Raw genomic sequence first — 14,750 nt, 5'->3', positions numbered from 1 at the left:
TTGAAGGCATTGTCCCTGATTTATCAAGATGAACATTGTTCACACATGAGTTGAGTGAGACACGCCTGATTCATTAAAGAGGTTGTCCACTACTTTTAACATTGATGACCTATCCTTAGGATAGGTCCTCAATGTCTGATCGGTGGAGGTGCGACACACAGCACCCCCGGTGTTGGCAGCAGCAGGAACTGCTCAGCTCTGTCAACTCTATAGTGGGCACAGCCGGGTACTGCACATGCATGACCTATTTAAATCAATAGGGGGCGGATTTGCCGCAGCTACTATTCCGTCAGACTACACCGGGAACAGCTGTTCGGAAGAGGCGCCGAGTGTCACACCCTCACCGATCAGACATTGGGGACCTGTCCTATGGATAGGCCATCAATGTTAAAGTAGTGGACAATTTCCTTAAGAAGAGCATTCTTCTTTATGAATCAAGCTTGTTTTAAAAGTGTTGTGCGCCTCGTCACAAATCTAACTCCAGTTTGGGACTGAAGTAAGATCTGTGGCGTAAAGTACGCCACGGTTCGTCATGAATTAGACAAGCAGGGGTTGGCCACACTCCAGTTCCACTAATTTTGGTGGATTTGGTAGGAACTGAGGTGAAAACGTCAAAAGTTACAAAATTTTAGCGCAACAGAGTTTTCAAAGCTTTTTATGCTTGCTGAATTGAGGCCATTGTGTTTCACAGAGGACAACAGAAGAGCATGGCAGACCAGGAGTATTTATGCACCACTTTACAAATTGTAATAGCGGGGTAAGGAGACAGCTGGAAATGGCAACAATATCAGTGAGAGGGGAGAGAAACCATTGGAACTGTACTCCTTTGGACTCTTTACATTTATTTAATGCCACCAACAATAATCCCTGCACGGATCAAAACAAAGATGCAGCATAGAAGTGTGCAAGGTATTGCACATAATTACTTCATATATTTGAGAGCATAACATAGTAATCATTCAGACATGTATGTACCTACACAAATGCTTCTCACTAAATTAGAATATCATCAAAAAGTTAATTTATTTCAGTTCTTCAATACAAAAAGTGAAACTCATATTATATAGAGTCATTACACACAGAGTGATCTATTTCAAGCGTTTATTTCTGATGGTGATGATTATGGATTACAGCCAATAAAAACACAAAAGTCATTATCTCAGTAAATTAGAATACTTTATAACAACAGCTTGATAAATGTTTTTAAAATCCGAAATGTTGGCCTACTGAAATGTATGTTCAGTAAATGCCCTCAATACTTGGTCGGGGCTCCTTTTGCATCAATTACTGCATCAATGCGGCGTGGCATGGAGGCGATCAGCCTGTGGCACTGCTGAGGTGTTATGGAAGCCCAGGTTGCTTTGATAGCAGCCTTCAGCTCGTCTGCATTGTTGGGTCTGGTGTCTCTCATCTTCCTCTTGACAATACCCCATAGATTCTCTATGTGGTTAAGGTCAGGGGAGTTTGCTGGCCAATCAAGCACAGTGATACTATTGTTTATAAACCAGGTAATGGTACTTCTGGCAGTGTGAACAGGTGCCAAGTCCTGCTGGAGAATGAAATTTCCATCTCCAAAAAGCTTGTTGGCAGAGGGAAGCATGAAGTGCTCTAAAATTTCCTGGTAGATGGCTGCGCTGACTTTGGTCTTGATAAAACACAGTGGACCTACACCAGCAGATGACATGGCTCCCCAAACCATCACTGATTGTGGAAACTTCACACTAGACCTCAAGCAGCTTGGATTGTGGCCTCTCCACTCTTCCTCCAGACTCTTGGATCTTGATTTCCAAATGAAATGCAAAATGTAATTTCTTCTGAAAACTACACATTGGACCACTGAGCAACATTCCAGGTCTTTTTCTCCTTGGCCCAGGTAAGACTCTTCTTACGTTGTCTATTGGTCATGAGTGGCTTGACACAAGGAATGCAACACTTGTAGTCCATGTCCTGGATACGTTTGTGTGTGGTGGCTCTTGAAGCAATGACTCCAGCAGCAGTGCACTCCTTTGAATCTCTCCCAAATTTTTGAATGCCCTTTTCTTAACAATCCTTTCAAGGCTGCGATTATCCCGGTTGCTTGTGCACCTTTTTCTACCACACTTTCCTTCCGCTCAACTTTCCATTAATATGCTTGGATACAGCACTCTGTGAACTGCCAGCTTCTTTACCAATGATCTTTTGTGGCTTACCCTCCTTGTGGAGTGTGTCAATTACTGCCTTCTGGACATCTGTCAAGTCAGCAGTCTTCCCCATGATTGTGGAGCCTACTGAAACAGACTAAGGGACTTTTTTAAACACTTTGGAAGCCTTTGCAGGTGTTTTTTGTTAATTATTTTACTGAGATAATGACTTTTGTGTTTTCATTGGCTGTAAGCCATAGTCATCAACATTAACAGAAATAAACACTTGAAATCACTCTGTAATGACTCTATATAATATGAGTTTCACTTTTTGTATTGAAGAACTGAAATAAATTAACTTTTTGATGATATTCTAATTTAGTGAGAAGCACTTGTATGTCTATAAGGTCAGAAAACCTCTTTGGAAAATCAAGAACTTTTTATATTGTCTGCTGCTTATCTTTCAAAATATGGTGTTTAACCAAGATTTTACAATCCAAAATGTTGCATTATAAAATAAGTGATAACTGCATATGCCAACAAAGGGCTATTTTCTTTTGAAGCATTTTGTGCCATATACATAGGGAAATAGGTGTTGTCCCACCCTTGAGACTCTCACCTATCGGGAAAGCAAAGATTGAGAATGACCGCTGCTTTCTCCATACTCTTTGAATGTTGAGGAGGTTGAGCGTGTCCCTCTCCGATGAAACTTTTGGGAGTTATAGAAAGAGCTAAATAAACAAGCAGGCCCGTTCTTCATCTGATCGGTGCAAGTCAAACCTTTAGAACCCTCATCTATCAGACAGTTGTGGTGTTGGATATTGATGATGTATTTCAAGTTTGTTTAGAATGTATTGCAGTGCTTTAAAAAAAAAAATAAAAAAAAAAAAATATATATATATATTTTTTTTTTTTTGACCCCTACTATGGATAACTTTTCTCTCTTTTCCATATAAATTTCCCTGTGTAGTTATTCAGTCGGAAAGTAGAACATATCGCTAGATGCTTTCATCTCTATATTATTTATATGTATTTTACAATCATGATCGTGAGGTCTGAAATTTGACCAGCAAATTCTAGCCTGACACTTTTCTAAAATAGAGGATGTTTGTGTGCTATATATTTGTTTATTTAGAAGAAGGTGACAAGATACAAGTGACCATTACAGAAGCATCTGGTCCTTTTTAGACATATTCCTGTTTGGCACCCATACCAGTCTCTCTTGGAACGTGGCCACATAGCTCTTCCGGCACCAGAATGTAAATAACATACAACACTGCAGCATTTCAGTATTTTCTGCCAAATGGGAGCCAAGCTACTCTGTTGTATCTACTGATGAATCTTGTTACATTTCTGGAGCAGTGATATTGGTATAAGCAGAATTTAATGTAGTTCCTCCATATAGGTCTCAGTAGAACCTGAGGGTGTTTTATAATATATGTGCATTATAAAATATGCCTCTTTCTCAAGAAGTTTTAGGATATGACCCCAAAAACTTCCTAGATTCAAAGTAGATCTGTCAGCGCTTACTGATGGTCGATATAGGAGATGCGTACTTGTCTAATTTGTCGTATGTATGTGCCGATGTGCATGCACCATACACAGTGAACTGTTTACTGGGAAAAGGGCATTAGTATTACTAACCTCTTACTTTACGTTTTGTCTTTCCTTTAGCTAATCCAGTTGATCATTAGCCACTTAGCACTTCCAGACTTGTGTCGCCTGGCACAGACTTGCAAGCTCCTGTATCAGCACTGCTGTGATCCCCTTCAGTACACTCACTTAAGTTTACAACCTTATTGGGCCACTCTGACTGATGCCTCTTTGGAGTATCTCTTGCCTCGTTGCACACTAGTCCAGTGGCTGAATCTGTCTTGGACTGGAAACAGAAGCTTGATCACTACCTCAGGATTTAGCAGGTAATTGAAACTTCCATCTCCTGTTGTTAAAGGGCTATTCCAACTGAGCTGTTCATGGCTGGGCCTGGAATAACACCGTCCAAGCCAAAGGTAGGGCTATGGAAGTGTCTGTACAGTGTCCATTTTAGGACATGATCAGATATCAAAGTCAAACATCAGAATAATGTCAGTTATACCCTGTCTGAGAACTGACTTTGACATCTGATAATAATAATAATAAAAAAAATTCACTGTACGCTGCTGGGACTTGAACCCAAAACTCTATGTCTGGAAGCCAGTAGACTTACCATTGAGCGATACACTCAGTTGAAGAAATGTAGGCATTCTATTTGGTTATGTGATTTTCAGTGCAAACCTGTCTGAAACTCATTGGAACTTTCACACCGACCTCCTCCAAGCCAAATTCAAATGGTGTGACTTTGATATGTGATTCTGATATATGACTTTATTCAAACATCAGAATCGCAATGATTTTTAGACACCCTGAGTATTTTCATAGTTGATCTCATAAGCCAAGAAAAGCTACCAGTCACTATCACTTGACCCTATGGCTGAATGGTAAAGCTTCAGCCTCATAGAGTGGAGCTTTGAGGTTCAAATCCCAGGAGCAGAAGAACTTTTTTTTTGTTTTAAATTATGCTGGAGTTTTCAGCCATTGAGTCACACCAGTTTTATCAGGAGGAATGGGCCCAAATTCCGACCAACTATTATGAGAAGCTTGTGGAAGGATATCCCAAACATTTGACCCAAGTCATTCAGTTTAAGGGCAATGGTACCAAATACTAATGAAATGTATGTAAACTTTTGACTTTTGCATTAAGTAATAAAAATGCCTTAAAATATTCTTTCTCATATATTATTCTGACATTTGGCAAATATTAAAAATGATGGTAATCCTAATTGACCTAACACGAGAAAGGTTTATTCTGATTTCATGTCAGATATTGAGAAAAACATGAATATGTGTCTTTTTATATAGTGTATGTAAACTTCTGGTTTCAACTGTATATACTCCTGGCTACATTCTGACTAAACTGTTTCCCACCCGCCTCAATACATTTGCAGTGAGCGAGGCCACGTCCGTCTAGTTGGGATGCATATTGCATACTTGCAGTCACATGTCCGCTGTTCCCAGTTGTGACACCGGAGAATCCTTACAGTGCGCAGTGCATGCAATGTGAGGATTCACAAGTCCGCAGTCACATAGTGACTACAGACTTATAGTTTAAGACTGGACAATCCTTTTAAAGTCTGAAAACAATTATTGAAACATAAGACATAACTTGTCTAACATAACACATATGCAGGTACAAAATGGAAGTCCTCAGCATGTAATTACCATGTCCCTATGGTCACGAATAGCAGTTGCAAATAGCTGGTGCATATATTATAGGGGTATTCAGATTAGAAAACCATGTCTGTGACACCGAGCCCTGCATATCCACAGGTTGCGTATGGTATTGCAGTTTTCTTGTAGTGACGGGCTGAACTGTAGTTTTACACAACCTGTAGACAAGTGTGACACTAGTTTTGGAAGAAATCTGCCAGGTTTTTCTAAAATCTAACTCTTTTAAATTGGCAAATAAAGCTCATATCCTAAAGCATTTATGCATTAAAGGTTTTTTTTTGTAAAGGCATTGATGTGAAAGAAGTCTTACTTATTTCTTGGAACCCCTGCTGCTTCGGTGGTCAGTCTTCACCAAGACTGGAATTGATGACATCCTAAACACATGGTCAGCTGAACTCTGATACTGATGGACTGCAGTGTTAAAGGGAATCTTTCAGCAGGTTTTTGCTATTTAAGTTGAAAGCAGCATGATGTAATGGCAGAGTGCCTGATTCCAGCTAATCTGTGTAACCCCGCCCCCACCACTTGCTGCCCAATCGGTGGTGTGGGTGGGGTTTTACACAGCTCCGCATTCTGAGCACTTCTACATATACAGGAGGGATTCTATCAAACTACGCCAAGCAGACCAGTAAGTGACACATCGCTGGAATCAGGCTCTCTGCCCCTACATGTTGGTGCGCTCAGATTACATGGCAAAAACCTGCTGACAGATTCCCATTCAGTGACTGGTAGGATGTTATCACTTCTAGTGGTATGACGTCCTGTCCATCACTTACAGTAGCCAACAATCAATCTATGGTTTGGTTACTGCATGAACTGGACATCAGTACTTCCAGGCCTGGGAGAAACCACTGGAGCAGGAGTTGAGAGAGAGAGAGAAGTACAATTATTTTCTTTATTCTACATTCATTTCTTCCATATTTGGAAATAGTGGAAAAACTCTGATATCATAAATTTCAGTACAGTATCAGAAGTGCAAATATTGTGTTCAAAGTCTCATGATTCGCAAAATGCACGTTTCCGATTTTTTTCCCTCGGACCGAGTGGTCTGCAAAAAATATCGGCGAAATGTCTAATTTTGCACCAAGAGACGGATCAAAATCGTCAATGCAAGTCTGTGGGTCCTTTAGAAAAAATCAGACTGCACTTGGATGACATCAGAGTGTGGTCCGATTTTCATGGACTGTGAGAGGAGAGAAGGCGAAGAAACTTTTTTTTTTTTTTCTTTTTTCCTCTCCACGTACGAGAAAAACTGATGACACTCTAAACAAACTCTGATCAAAATAAACGGGCCATTTTTTGGACGTGTGGATGAACCCCAATGCAGAAGATCCATCCTCCTGGTGGGATTCTTAGGGCATGTTTCCTAAGGGTCATACCGAATGTGCTGCAAATTTCACCTTCTACATTTTAAATCTGCACCACAGGTATTTTTTTTCAAAGCGTGTGAACGAGATTTCCTAACATCTCATCCTCTTTGCTCATATGTCTCCTAATGCAGCAGCTTTTCCCCACGCAAATCAGTAGTGGAAAATCCACAGCATATCTTTTCCATGAGAACATACCCTTCGGATCTAATGGAAGGTAGGAACCACCTCTCAATAGGGAGATGGAAGAATTCTGTAATATTTCCTTAGGGAATGTGCGCCTCTTCCCAAGCGTCATGATTCAGGACAGATAAACATAAATAGGCTGTAATGAAGCAGAGCTAAAGAGGCCGCAAACTGAAGAAAGCAGCACGGCATGCAATTATCACCACTAATAAAATCCATTCTTGGTCTCCTGATTTCCAGCAAGGAAAACACCTCCGTGCTACTGTGACATTTTGGATTAAGTAGCAGACCCATTATTCTCCAGGCCTCTCATCATGAAGTCCTAAATATAGTCAGATTCCACCTCACCTAAGTGCAATTACAACAAGTGGCTAATTGGTCACAAAAGAACCTGTTAACCGTTTCAGGTTAGGTGTGAAATATCAGTCTTCCTATTTAATTAAACCCTCTGGGCTGCATGAGGAAGAAGGCCGGCTACGTTTTTTCTTCCTAATAGTTTTGTGCAGACCCCGAATTTGCTTGAACGTCTGTTTAGCGCGCAGCATCATTCCAAGCATGTATCCTTGGCAGCGCTCCTGGACTCCGCCAGAGGCAATGACATAATAATTAAAAATCACATCACTCTTTTAACAAAATGTGCAACAGCGATTATAATTTAATAGACTTTCTAGAAGATTTTGTAAAAGTTTAACCACCTTGCTATTTTCAAATCCCCTCATCCTCTGGCTAAATAATTTGACATACATTTTTCCACTCGATTTGCAGTGTGCATACACAGTACACCGCTTCGGGCATGTAAATATCCAGAGGCAAGGCTGAAGGTAATTTAACTTATTGATGATGTTATTTATTGGTGAGCTATATGTCATTTGGCATAATATACACCCGGTTGTATTATTTATTTATTTTTACATTATTATCTTGGAAACTTGATAAAATTGCACTTTAAATGGCATTTCTGTCAAATGTAACACTTTTATTATTGGCCAAATACATTCCCACCAAGTATCGTAGAAGTAACTAAAGACCCAATTAAATCACGTGTTCTCCTTTTGAACACTATGACTTAATCTACATCTATATATATATATATATATTTTATATATATATATTTTATATATTATTAATTTATATTTGAGGAGTTATTCACTTTGTACTGATGCTAAGCTCTACATGGTAATTCAAGGCACCAATCTCTCAGTATTCCTTACCGGCTATTTATCTGCACACATCTTTCTCTGGCAATTTTGCCATTCGTGTAGTATGGGCCTAACAGCAGGTAGAAAACTGTAATCAAATGTTGCAAAGTTATCCAGCTGCATTATACGGAACTCATGTCAACTAAGGATAAGCGGACCTGTGGAAATTCGGGTTCTGGTATCCGACCCGAACTTTATTCCAAAGTTCGGTTCGGGTGCTAGAACTGTACCCGAACTTGAACCAGAACCTGAACCCCATTGAAAACAATGGGGACCCGAACTTTTGAGCTGGAAAATATTCTCTATTTTTCTCCTCCCAGAACTCCGAACATTGCAACGGACTTCCGAGAAGTCTGGGTTTCGGCGTTTAGCTCAAAATGATTATTATTTATTTATATAGCACCATTGATTCCATGTTGCTGTACATGAGGAGGGGTTATATACAAAATACAGATATCACTTACAGTTAACAAATTAACAATGATAGACTGGTACAGTGGGAAGAGGACCCTGCCCTTGTGGGCTTACATTCTACAGGGTAATGGGGAAGGAGACAGTAGGTGGGGGGGTTGCACCAGCTCTGGTGGTGGTGAGGCGCAGGTCTGGTGTTGGTAAGGCAGCAGCTCCAGTGGTGTTGAGGCAGCGTGGTCATTGCAAGTTGTAAGTTTTCTTGAAGAGATGGGTTTTCAGGTTGCGTCTGAAGGATCCGAATGTGGCAGATAATCAGACATGTTGAGGCACAGAACTCCAGAGGATGGGGGATATTCGGGAGAAGTCTTGGAGGCGATTGGATGAGGAACGAATAAGTGTGGAGGAGAGGAGGAGGTGGTCTTGGGAGAACCCGAAAGTACGTGAAGGAATATATAGAGATATTAGTTCAGAGATGTACAGAGGAGAAAGGTTATGGATGTTTTTGTAGGTCAGTGTTAGTAGTTTGAACTGAATACGCTGGGCAATTGGGAGCCAGTGAAGAGATTTGCAGAGGTGGGTAACAGAGGAGTAACGAGAAGAGAGATGAACTAATCAGGCGGCAGAGTTAAGGACAGACTGGAGATGTGCAAGAGTGACTGATAACTGAAAACTTCAGTGTGCATAACTATTCACCCCCTAAAGTCAGTACTTTGTAAAGCGTCCTTTTGCGGCAATTACAGCTGCAAGTCGCTTTGAGCTTTCGACATCTTGTCACTGGGATTTTTGCCCATTCCTCAAGGAAAAACTGTTCCTGCTCCTTCAGGTTAGATGGTTTCCTCTGGTGAACAGCAATCTTCAAGCCTGATCACAGATTCTCAATTGGATTAAGGTCTGTGCTTTGACTAGGCCACTCCAAAACATTTAAACATTTCCCCTTAAACCACTCGAGTGTTGCTTTAGCAGTATACTTTGGGTCATTGTCTTGTTGGAAGGTGAACCTCTGTCCCAGTCTCAGATCACTAAAGGTAACCGGATTGGAAGTGTTTCTGCACTCTCTGGAATTATGACATGAGTTATAGTAGATAATCCACTTCCAATCCGGTTACCTTTATGATATTTTATGGGAGCTGCTGCATCTGCTCTTTAGGCTTTTCAAGTGTTGTGTCTCTCACAATTTTACAAGGTGAGCCGTTTTATCTTTATTGATCATACTTTTAACCTGGATAAGACCCTATTGCGCTCTTGCATTTTCTTTACAGTTCTCAGATCACTGACAGACTGAAACAGGTTTTGCTCAAGAATATCCTTGTATTTTGCACCATTTTCCCTGTCCCTGCTGCCAAAAACCATCCCCACAGCATGATTCTGCCACCACCATGTTTTACTGTGGGGATGATGTTCTTGAGGCGATGAGCTGTGTTGGTTTGGGGCCAGACATAGCGTTTACCTTGGTGGCCAAAAAGTTCAATTTTGGCGTCCTGTGACCACAGAACCTTCCTCCATACATTTGGGGAGTGTTCCACATGTCTTTTGACAAACTCAAAACGAACCTTACAATTTTTGTGTGTAGGTAAAGGTTTTTTTCTGCCCACTCTTCCATAAAGGTCACCTCTGTGGAGTTTAGGGCTTATCGTGGACGTATGGACAGATACTCCAGTTTCTGCTTGGGAACTCTGCAGCTCCTTCAGGGTTACCTTTGGTCTCTGTGCTGCCTTTGATTAATGCCCTCCTTGCCCGGGCTGAGAGTTTTGGTGGATGGCCCTTTTTTGGCAGGTTTGTTGTGGCACCATGTTCTTTCCATTTGATGATAATGGATTTGATGGTGCTTCGGGAGATCATCAGATATTGGGATATTTTTTTATAACCCAACCCTAACTTGTACTTCTCAACAACTTTGTCCCTGACTTATTTGGAGATCTCCTTGGTCTTCATGGTGTTGTTTGGTTAGTGGTGCCTCTTGCTTAATGGTGTTGCGGCCTCTGTGGCCTTTCAGAAAAGGTGTGAATATAAACAGACCATGTGACACTTAGATTGTACACAGGTGGACTTCCTTTCACTAAGCATTTGACTTATTAAGGTAATTGCCTGCACCAGACATTTTTAGGGGCTTCATTGCAAAAGGGGTGAATACATATGCACATGCCAATTTTTAGTTATTTCATCCCATAAATATAATGTATAATGTATGCCTATATTTTTCTCATTTCACCAGCTTACACTATTTAGTGCTGATGCATCACACACAAGTTGGGTTACAGAAATATTTAAGCACAGGTTGTAATGTAACCATATAGGTAAACAGCCAATGGGGGGGTGAATACTTTCACAAGTCACTGTACATGTTTAGTACACAGCACTAAAACAAAGCCATTTTTCCAAATATGTAATTTTTGCATATACATCGGCTGTGTAAAGTCAGTGCTCTGGGACTTGATATATACTGGTGTCAAGTCTTTACATTTGATAAAATAGCTGACTAGGCAAACAAATGTAAATGAAAGTCAGGTTGTTTTCTGTTATAGGTAACGGGATCTTATGCCATCCTGGAATAATATGACATGGTTAGAGGAGAAGTATCCCTAGAGCAAAATATCACTTCAAGCCGATACCTTTTTCTATTATTCTTGAGGAAAAAAACAATATAATTCTTTGAATGCATCAGCATAGTTATGAGAGCCGCTAGTGCTGTCATTTTCAACACTAAACTGCGCTGTGCTTTGCAAGTCAAAACTGTATTTAGGAAGCACACTGAAAATGTGCAATTGTCAGGCTTGTGTAGGAAAGCAGAAGGTCGGAAAGGCGCTATCACACCATGAGTGTCTGGTGTCAGGAGCCAGGGTAGGTAAGCATTACACCTTTCCTAATTAATTCTTTCACAGGTTCCTCTCTTGCACAAGATGTTGGCTTGTAGCAATGATTTCCTAGTCCATATATTTCCATTTTTACCTATTGACCCCACAGTAAATGACTGTTCCTTTTCACAAATTATCAATGTGCTGTATGTAAGCTTCTGTCCTTACTTTCACAATAGAGTCTTCACACCTCTTTGTACTGGCATCGAACATATGGTAATATATTCTGCTATTATTTTTGTTGTATTAAATAGAGGATGGGTACATTAGTTGCAGTGTACGCTTTAACAGCAGGTATAAATTTCAATACACATTCATCCAATCTACACATATTTTAATTTAATTTCATCTAATTTGACTGCAGTTAGGTGTCATTCAGATGTCCATTTCTTTCCCAACCTTATAAAAAAAAAACGGACCGATTTCCAGCAATGTGGTGGATCAGATTTTCATCACTGTTTGGCTTCTTTTTTTATTGCATGCATATGAAAGAAAATATAGAATTTAACTTTTATTTCTTTTTCTATAAAAATGCACACTGGGTATTAAAAGATGGCCCTAATCTACCTAACCATTTTAGTATAACCACTTCTATATTTTGTTTTGATGACTACGTAGTAAATCAGCATTTGTTGTAGAATAGGACAGCGGTTTATACTAGCACGTGTCCACCCAACATGTTTCACCGCTTCAGCAGTGTCATCAGGGGATAAGACACTGGCATGAATGGCTACCAGCCAGACACACCATATACTTAACAAGAATGAGCTAGGTTTGAGGTTTAACCCATTATCTACCAATGTCCTTTTTTTGGGACGCCTAATTTTTTGCTTCTAGCAACTAAGATTTTCTAATTAGGTCCAAAAAAAACAAAAATAAAAATTGCTAATTTGGCAAGTAATGGGTTAAAAGTGAGATAAATGAAAGATTAATTTCCTGGATCTTACAATATGGGTTGATATGGCTGGAGATATCTAAAAAAAAAACTTCCAGAAAAGAGACTTGAACAAACAGCTTGCCCCATTGGGAGAGTTACCATCCAACCCCCCTAAAAAGGGGTATCCCAATTGGACAATACCTGAGAGAAAGAAGAAATTGTTAAAGAGAGGAGTATTTTTTGGAGGAGTGCTCTGACCTTTATAAACACTTCAGGGAAAAATGTTACCCTAGTTAACCGCTTAAAAAAGCATATCAGCGTGCAAGTCATACTGAAAGAGACCAACTTCTACAAACTAAAAAACCCTATATCCAAAATAATGCTGAACAAAGAATAAAGTGCAGTGGCACGTTTGATCAAAATGCAGAAGTTAGGAGAATAATGGCAAAACATTGGCATATTTTAAGAGAAGACAGTGATTTAAAAGATAAGATCTTTGAATATCCGAACATTACTTAATGTAGGGGTCAAAATTTGAGGAATTTACTAGTTCCTAGTCATTTCACATCTCTGACTGAACCTAAGAACAACTGGTTAACCAATAAAACCATGGGATATTACAAATGTGGCCATTGTAAGGCCTGTGAATATGTTTCTAAAATCAAGCAGTTTGCAGGCCCCAGACAACCAGAGAAAGTCTATACAATCAGAGATTTTATAAATTGCACTACATCAGGCATTATATACGTAGCAAGAGGTCCCTGTTTACTACTGTATGGAGGCAAAACGAAACAGTTCAGAAGATGGCTTTTGCAACATATCAGATCCATAAGGAATAACTACGATACCCCTTTGTCACGCCATCTGCGATTCCACCATAACTCAAATCCTTTTGCTATACAATTTTGGGGAGTCCAAAAATACGTTCTTAAACAAAGGAAAGGCAATCTCGATCAATTGTTATTGAGAGAGGAAGCTAGATGGATATACCGTCTAAAGACTCTAAGTCCAGATGGCTTAAATGAGGGATTCTCATACAGCGCTTTTTTGTAGATATACCAATAAGGTAATATGGCTGTGATAGTGGTTCGTTCACAGCCTAAATAGGGAGTTTTGTATGCAAGTGAATATTTAACGCATGGTAAGGGTATTTGATTTTAATGTTTTTAATTGAATCTAGCACTGCGTATAGCAGATTTAATATAGTGTATATATAGTCCAATTTGTATAATAAATTATTATCAATTGGGGTTAGTTTAGAGGAGTAAGAAATCTGTTCCTTTTTTAAATGTAATACAGTGTTTACAATTCCAATGTTTCCAATTTAATATAAAGATAAATTTAAGAATGAGACTTAATGGAAGATTGGTAATGTGAAGGAAAATTATTATTGATTGGGTCGATAATAAAGAATTTGATATTATATAAAACTTATTAACTTCTAATTAATAACAATTGATATGGTAAACATTGGAGATGTAAAGCCAATCGCAATCCCGCTAGTATATTGATGATGCTATGGTGTAATATACAAAAGAGTGAGGTGTGTAAGTGATAGCTGTTTTGTGAATCGCAGAGAGATGAAGGATCCGTCCAATCAGCAAGCTATTTTCACTCTGACAAGCTCGCTGATATATCCATTCAGCTTCTGCCATATCACTTAGATGATGTGGCGATGTCTGAATGGTGAGCTGCACGCATAGCCAATGAGCTTCTGCCACTTCAGTGTGATGACCACGATGACCCGGTCGCCTCTGATTGACTGTAACAAACGAGGATGTACATTGGAGGGATGTTCCCGGTATACAGTGACTGCTTTCTATTGGCGGTATCCGCGGTGACCACCGTGATGACGCGGCCACCTCTGAGTGGGTATAAGAAACGAGAGTGAATATTGGTGGAACACTCCTGGGACTTGGTAAGTATGTATTGCGTGCAGTGTGGTAATTTCCCGTTGAGCAAGACAATGCTATTGTATCATGTTTACATGACATCACTGATGATGTATCGGCATACAATTGGGGAGGAATAGAGAGTGAGACGGTGGATTGGTTAAAGGCTACCATGGTTACAAAGGGCAAAATGCTCCCCATGACAGCGTATCACATTACCTCTAACATCGTACCTCCTCTTACTATGATTGGATAGATCTCTTGATGATATAGATTGGCGAGCCGAGGTGTGTGATCATATCCTGCATTTGTAGAATATGCCCTGATTGGTTATTGATATACACACAGGGTATGTATGGAAGGTGTGTCTGGCTGGTAGCCATTCATACCAGTGTCCTATCCCCTGATGACGCCTCTGAAGCAGTGAAACATGTTGGGTGGACACATGCTAGTATAAACCGGTGTCCTATTCTACCACAAATGCTGACTTTCTACGTAGTCATCAAAACAAAATATATGATTATACTAAAATGGTTAGGTAGATTTAGGGACATCTTTTAATACCCTGTGTGCATTTTA

General features: G+C 39.8%; 1 protein-coding gene across 1 annotated transcript in view; it reads left to right on the top strand.

The window, feature by feature from the left end:
- Positions 1 to 14,750, top strand: part of FBXL4 (F-box and leucine rich repeat protein 4) — a 50,418-nt gene that overhangs the window by 17,310 nt on the left and 18,358 nt on the right. The window contains exon 4 of the mRNA XM_073675743.1: positions 3,795 to 4,039. Coding sequence (XP_073531844.1) covers positions 3,795 to 4,039 — 245 coding nt within the window. The remainder of the gene's footprint in view (positions 1 to 3,794; positions 4,040 to 14,750) is intronic.

The sequence above is a fragment of the Phyllobates terribilis genome, unplaced genomic scaffold, assembly GCF_046119375.1.
Source record: "Phyllobates terribilis strain yellow unplaced genomic scaffold, ASM4611937v1 Scaffold_3__8_contigs__length_932513732, whole genome shotgun sequence".
Taxonomy (NCBI): domain Eukaryota; kingdom Metazoa; phylum Chordata; class Amphibia; order Anura; family Dendrobatidae; genus Phyllobates; species Phyllobates terribilis.
The sequence above is the reverse complement of the archived record's forward strand: the minus strand, read 5'-3'. Positions and strand labels throughout refer to the sequence as shown.